Raw genomic sequence first — 7,471 nt, 5'->3', positions numbered from 1 at the left:
ATCAGCCTCAACCGGCAAGCGAGACGCCGAATGCGACGAGCGTCGGTTTGTGCAGCATTTATCGGCTAATTAAGGCGCAGCATGTCGCTGACCCTGCCGTGGCGCAAACATAACAGGCTGTTTGTTTCTCCTCAAAGTGAACGCACACATATTTCAGTGCATGTCAGGCATGTTGTCGGCCTTAAAATGGAAGAAATTAAGTGGAAACCAAATGAGCAGTTTGCCGTCTTTGGCAAACAGTGGCCATGATCTCATTTCACTCATCACTTTGATCCATAATCCTTCAGCCCAACTGCCAGCAGCGATTTCAAATTGCCAACCCACACTTTCACACTTTTCAGAGCGGTCCATTGGGAATCTAAGAGGCTACAGCGGAGCCTCGAAAGCCTTAACCCTACTAAATAAGCCTTAAAGGTCACACAAAAACATCATTTGACATGCGAGACCTTTGCAAATATATTGATACCTGTACCCAGTCAGCATCATTTTTTTTTTTTTGCTTTTTGTTCAGCTTTAAAAAAAAAAAAAAACATTCAATGTAATCCCATGTCAAAAGAAGTTGAGGATGACCACATTTGAAAGACGGCCTCACAGAGCTAAAATTCTGAAAATAGTTCATAAAGGAAAACTAATTGTATGCCTATTTTGACAGCAATTCCTAACACGCAATTCCCTCATTTCTGCTTCCGGAGCTCCGCCCTTTTACTTAAATAAATAAATAAGAAAATCAGGACAATTATGTTCTGTTGCGCTCCCGAGGATCATTCTGGTTAAGTCGAAAAGGCAACTCATGGTGGGAACTGTCAAGAAAAATGATTAGGAACCCGGTCTGAGTTATTCCATAAGGGACAAATGAAAACATGTAGGGTCTCAGCAGCGTGTTTCCATGAGAGTTTAAGTAAGAAATGTTAAGTATGAGAAACAAGACAGCATTCCAGCAATTTGGTGACAAAAAAAAAATACTTCTTTGGTAATTTCTGTCAAGACCCTTTTTCTGTCAAAAAGGTCCAGTGACTCACCGGTTTTGCATTCCCACTGCATGCAAATGAATGCAGGTTGGGTTAATGACTCAGCAGAACAAACAAAACTATTCAGAAACCAAGTAACAAGATAGCTACAATTTCATGACAATTAACAATATTGTGCTATTTGACCACAGGCATCAATCAAATAATCCAAATTCCAATTTAGGGCTACATTTCCTTAACCACATCAGCTCCCATACATCCAATTTCAAAATGGCGTATACAGTGCAAGGGTGGGTTGAGTTGAGAAGGAATCTGTCAATCTCATGACAAATAGAGACAGATGACAATTCACATTAACACACGTGGGGTTATTTTGTTTTTGATTGGGCTATGTCGTTCAACATATTATATATCATTATAATGCCATGGGGAATGACTTGCATTTTGCAACACTTCACAGGTGGAGCTATCTTGAACTTAGAGAAAAATAAACCATATTCAAATTGCGCCAATAATTTGTGTAAAAAAATAAATAATAATTTCCAGTTCAATTCTCAGATACACGCCAACAGGCGTGTCACTTACAACAGGAGCACACAAACTCGCACGCACAAAATATGAATATAGCCGGCCAGCATTCAAAACAAACTAAAAACATTTGACATGGTGGTAAAAAACAAAAAAAAAAAACAACAATGAACTAAATCAAGCAAAGGGAAGTAAATTGGGACGTGCTGCGCTCAAACAGTGTTACATCCCTCAAGTGTGGAAAATAGTACAACAAGCAAAATTGGGAGAAAGGCCAACAAAAGACAAACCTTTGCTCGTCTGGTCACTTAGTTGAGAAAAGACCAGGTGCGAAGTCGCCATCACTAGATGATTCATTTGTACACCTGTCTCCTAATCTCCCTTGACGTCACGGACGCCAATCCAAACCACCCTTCTTCTTCTACTTGTTCAACGGCGCTTTTGCACGCTAGCGTCGCCTGGTGGCTTGTCAGCATGACTGAGAATCCGGGAATCCCTAACAAATAGACGAAACACTTCTTCCATTTGCGTCCTTTTTCCAGTTTTGACCCGTGCTTTATTTTGTTCAGGTTGTGGAAATTGAAATAATAATAATAATAATAATAATAATAATAAAAATAATAATAACAACGAGGGACCAGTTGAACTGCTTTTTAGTTTGCTTATTTGTATGTCTCAACATTGAGAATGTAGGCAGCTTTGAGGACCTTTCCACACAACGTAGAATTTGTCTGCCAAAGAAAAAGCAGGTGAGTGCTCTTTGAATCTTAAACATGCCAAGTTTGAAACATACATCACGTGTCAGCATGTTGGACAGGAAGTAGATGACACATTTCCTGCACCAGCGCCACCTAGAACAACAAAAAGTCAAATCTATCATTTGCAACAGGTCCAAACCTTGATGACCAAGAGGAGCTTTCTTAAATTCATGAATGCTACATCTCGGGTTCTTCAGCACCACCTGGTGGACAAGAGCAGGACAAAAATGTACAGGAGAAAGGAGGGGAAAAGTTAGGAACTGAGACTGCTGGAAAGTCGCATGGAGTCTCCTTACCCTCCTTTGCAGTTAAAAGTTATGTAAAACTTTTACAGTTAAATTGTTTCGAGTCTAGTCCCTTTTTTATAATTCAATATAAACCTATATTTTCATGAGGTTTATTACATTTTATTTGACTTTGTATCCGTTTGTTGCTTATAATTAAAAAGACTTTTAGTATTATTATAGCATGAAGCAATAAATGGACCTTTGAAAAAAATATTTGTGGCCCTGGCCTTGTGAGAGCTGTTCCTAATATAGGTTACCCTATTTGTAAATTTAAAGGTTATGATTAATGAACACTGATCTTTATGCAAGAACCATCATGCAGATGAAGCACATGCGGACCACTGATTATTTCGGTAGCCCGAGCTCGCATATATCTCACGGTTATGTGTGGTCCGACACATCATTAATTGAGCCTTTTGTGGAAGAAATTAATCATGAGTGCTTCATTCTAAAGAAAAAAAACAAGCACTATTATTAACTGGCCCAGGAGCCACGTTCTGTTCGAGTTTGGAGTGATGTGAGTAATTTCCCTGGCAATTGTAACCTCATGGAAATAATGCCTAAAGAGTTCAGATTTATATAAAAAGTAAACGACTGCTGCAAAAAAAATGTTCCATTTCTGGTTTTAAGGTCATCCTCACACTTTTTTGCTTCCGGTGATCCGTTCCCAGTTGACTTTGGGCCACATATTTTAAATAGTATACAATTCATCAAGCTTACCTTAGGTGCCCTCCATTGTAAAAGTTGCTCCTATCATATAATCAACGCTTCAACGTGAGTTGAAAATGCACTACACTACTGAAGACTCCAGGGCTGCACAGTTCTTTTAAAATGTGTTTCAGGGAAAACAAGTTTAAATAAGTGTTTATTTTGAAAAATAAATAAATACATACGATAGAATAAGGTTCATGAGGTGAAACATGACATAATGTGCTTTTTCTAATCATTTTCAACATCACACAAGTAAAAGACAATTTGGTATTACCCCTTTTGTTTTGTTTTGTTTTTAGCATAGTGTCCAAACAATGGTAAAGATGGAAGTGCAGTATGAAGTGGAATTAAAAAAAAAAAAAAAAAGAAGAAAAATCCCCTCCTTCCCTCCTACCTATATATATATATATATATATATATATAAAATGTTCACTTTCCCATAAACCAAGAAAGCTAAAAGTAACCTAGATAGGAAAGAAAGAAAGACATTTAGATACCAGACCCATGATAAATAAAAAAATAAAAATAAAAAAAAATAATAATTAAAAAAAAAAAAATCAACCACAACCTTTACAAACACAATGACCCAATAATTTAAGAAAATAGTGCTTCTAAAACGTTCATATTGCTTTGTACCTCCAATGAGTGGTCAGATTCGACCCTGTGAAACACCAAAAAGTTCTAACGGTAACCGAAGGTCATTTTGTGATGTCACTCCAGAGGTTATCACATCAAACTGCAGCCAATGGCATGCGAGTGTAGCAGAGGAGAAGAATTCCTTTATTTTATTTGGTTTCCCCATCTTGGAGTGTTGGCAGTAAAAAAAAAAAAATTAAATACTAAGACAAAGGCCGGCAACACTACTACAGCACTGGTCCTAAAAGGAACCAAAGATGTTTCACTCTTTATTTATTTATGTATTTTATTAAATTCAAATGTAATTTTTTTAACCATTATTACTCTCTACACCGTTATTTCTAGATCTATTACCACCAGATATACACAAAGTGCATCAGTGTCTATGTTTCATCTCGCGGTGAGTCTTTCTTTGTGTGCGTGTGTACGTGTGTGTTTGTTTGTGGATAAGCGATCAGTGCTCAGAGCTTGTCTTCTCAAAGGAGAAACTGGGAAGCGTCAGTAGCTTGGGCTTGGTGTTTGCAGAGTCACCATCCTGTCCTGAACCCTCTCCAACACCAAGGTCAAAGGAGTCCTTTGAGTCACTAGAGGGCGCTCTCCTCCTCAGGCAGGTGTCCCGATTTGGCAAGGGAGGGGGCAAACCTAAACCACCAAGAGCTGGGTAGATCCTGGACTGCGGCTTCGATCCATCAGGCGCGTCCACGGAGATGCAGGGAGGACTCATCTTCTTCTTACGTCGAGGTGACGTCTGACTGTGGATCTGCAGACTGTCACCCTGCGAGACGAAACCCGACGAAGTGGACGTGGTGCTGTATTGGGGGCCGGATTCCACCGGCGAGCAAACCTCCACCGAGTGGCGACGAGGGTCGTCCAACCAGGAGTACGGGCGGGGACGGGCCAGGAGGATGCTGCGGCCCTGCGTGTCAACGCTGTGAAACCTCTTCAACGGCCTCGAACAAGTACTCCCACTTTCTTGGCAGTCCGCATTGTTTTTGTAACCCTCTTTAGCTCCGATGCTGCTGCCACAGCCGAGTTCATCATCCCGTGCCGTGATGTCATCACGTCCTGTCAACACTCCCGCGGTAATAAGAGACACTTCCTGATCCGCAGAGGCCGGTACGGACGAGCGTGGCGAGAGGGAGTCAAGGCAGTGCTGGTCGCGTCGATGGGTGTGCACGCTGCTGGGGGGCGAAGGTTTCGGGGAGGCGCCCGGTGTGGCGGGGACCAGATGGAAAGCAGGCTGCTGTTGCTGCTGCTGGGAGAAGGGTAACGGTGAGGAGGCGGAGGAGGCGGAGGAGGATGGAGGGAGGTCAAGAGAAGCCGCGTTCGCAAGTCCTTCGCTGCTTTCCCCTCCATCTGAACACAGGGCCTCCTGAGACTCAGTAGACACTGCGACCTGCAAGACGGGGAACGGGGGAGAAAGGAGGGGGGATGAAATATTTAGGATGGGATGGGTGAGGATGTTGGAGATAAATGTGTAATGAGAGGGCAATCGTGGGCCGTGGTATGGGATTTGAGATGAACTGGTTAGTGTGAGCTGATGAGGATGATAAGTCACAATTTGGGGTCACAGTTCACAAGCGGCTCAGATATCCCGTGATTATGAAAAGGGTCACTGGAGTGGAAACGTGTGCATTAATTAAACATAAAGCTACAACAGTTACGCTGTAGTGCGCAAACCCCAAGAGGAATCCGGGTGCTCAGAGGTTATTGTGAATTTAAAGTGAATCAGTTCATGGTTTAAAATATTTCCCCCTATTTGGCTTTTCTGTCACAAAGAAAAAATTATAGTCACCACACTTTTAGAAACCTCTAAGACCTGAAATTTAATATTCGTTCCCAAAATTCATATCAACCCAATTCATTTAAGCTCACACAACTGTTTCGGAAATGCAAGTTCCACGAGAAACCTCACACAGGCGCGCAAATGTCACACAGGAGGCCCTTGAGCCAAGAGTTTTACCACGCAATATAATTTGGCACCTTACTCTTTTCAATAAAAACAGACAAACAAAAAAAGGTTCTTTTCCAAAGTAAACAAACACGTTGAGCATCTCTCACCGGATGACCTTGAGACCACTTGCCTCTTTTCCCTTTGACCTTCACACAAAACATCTGCAAAAGATGTTATTGATGCCTTATAACTTTGATGACGGACTCTGAGCCTCAATCGATCACCGATTGGTTTAATAAAATATTAATAATGTTTCATTTTGCTGTGGGGTCAATTTTAAATGGTGGAGACGAGGAAGCAGGATTTGAATGAGTTTGACGGAGAAATGTTCTTCAGTTACCTGCATTGTGTATTAACGGTGTGACTATAGTGCCATCTAGTGGCCAAAGACAGCAATACCCTTCTTGGATTAACGCACCAGTCAGCCTCCAGAGTATCGATCGCCAAGAGTGCATTAAAATAACAATCACCCTGTCAGGTCATTTTAAATTAACACTTGCTAGTGTAGTTATGTGCCGGATGGTGAGCGGCAGACAAACATTTGAAAAAAATGACAAATGGAATGAAGCCTGTCTGTCTCTCCCGATATGAACGTGGAGACCGGTGTTTCTGAAAGGCCAAAATGGTAACTTAAGTCCAATTTTTTTTCTCCCTCACTGTTTCAGAAACAGGAGTATCTGTGCTTGAGCAGGAGCTCGGGGTCAGGTGGTTTTTGGGCCCAACTGAGCTGGGGGTCGGAAAATAACAGTATGAAAATTAAAATGAGTCAGCGAATCCGCAAGTGGGGGGAGTGGGTAGGTCGGGGGAAGGGAAGGAATGTGGAAAAGAAAGGAAAGCTAAATATAAATAATGTAGCTTCTTCTTTTTTTTTTTTCTTTTTTTTGGGGTAGTGATGAAATAGTAAAACATCCGGCAAATAATGCTGCCAAGGGTCTCTAAAAAAAGATGCATTATTGATTGATTAATTTAAGGCTAAACATACCGTACTTTACAATATACCCAAAAAAATTAAATGACCTTCGTGTAAAATCCGAATCATCCCGGAGGAATTAATGAGAGTCGGGTCACCTGTCTGCGGAGCTTGCGGCTCACCGCATGCGTGCGTCTGGGAGGGGGTAGTCGCGGTATACTTTCAGAGTCCGAGTGGCTGCGAGGGCTGATGGGTCTGAAGAGGTCAGTGGGAACGGTCAGTCGTTGGGAAACTTCTTCAGGTTGCGAACGCACCGAACCACTGGAGCCTAAAAAATAAAATAAAAAAATAAAAGAAGTTAATTTGTGCACTTTCCTTTGTGCTAATTATTCTTAATATTGGCGCTACCTGACTGGGCCCAATGCGAGCGCAGCATGTGCTTGGGTCGAGATATCTGCGCCGAAGCCGCAACGGGCTTGCCACAAGGCTGAAAGAAGAACATGTAGCTGTCGTTGGGTAGCGAGTGTGCGCGTCCCACCGCGGGCTTCCTGACGCACAGAAGGTTGTCCTCCGGCGTTTCCCCGAGGTCAACCTGCTCGGCCTGTTGAACAACGAGAGAAGTCAACTTTTCTTGACAAGACGGATGCTTGAAGCCTGATATTTTATATTAGAAAAAAAACAAACAAAGAGGAAGCAGGCTTCGGGTCACACAGAAAACA

At 42.1% G+C, this 7,471-nt stretch overlaps 1 protein-coding gene across 15 annotated transcripts in view; it reads right to left on the bottom strand.

Moving 5' to 3' along the window:
• Positions 1–4,070: 4,070 nt before the first annotated feature.
• Positions 4,071–7,471, bottom strand: part of cacna1g (calcium voltage-gated channel subunit alpha1 G) — a 73,211-nt gene continuing 69,810 nt past the window's right edge. For 14 of the 15 annotated variants that reach the window (XM_088284215.1, XM_088284211.1, XM_088284207.1 and 11 more), the window contains 3 exons: positions 7,161–7,353; positions 6,911–7,080; positions 4,071–5,284 (listed from right to left, as the gene is read on the bottom strand). In XM_088284215.1, the coding sequence (XP_088140341.1) occupies positions 4,343–5,284; positions 6,911–7,080; positions 7,161–7,353 (1,305 nt within the window). In that variant the 3' untranslated portion in view covers positions 4,071–4,342. Of the gene's footprint in view, positions 5,285–6,499; positions 6,570–6,910; positions 7,081–7,160; positions 7,354–7,471 lie in introns of all 15 variants that reach the window. The other variant, XM_088284216.1, reaches the window with a different exon arrangement.

This window comes from Idiotropiscis lumnitzeri, chromosome 20 (assembly GCF_059441095.1).
Source record: "Idiotropiscis lumnitzeri isolate Australia: NSW breed Sydney's pygmy pipehorse chromosome 20, RoL_Ilum_1.0, whole genome shotgun sequence".
Taxonomy (NCBI): domain Eukaryota; kingdom Metazoa; phylum Chordata; class Actinopteri; order Syngnathiformes; family Syngnathidae; genus Idiotropiscis; species Idiotropiscis lumnitzeri.
Note: the sequence above shows the minus strand (reverse complement) of the source record. Positions and strands in the feature narration are given on the sequence as shown.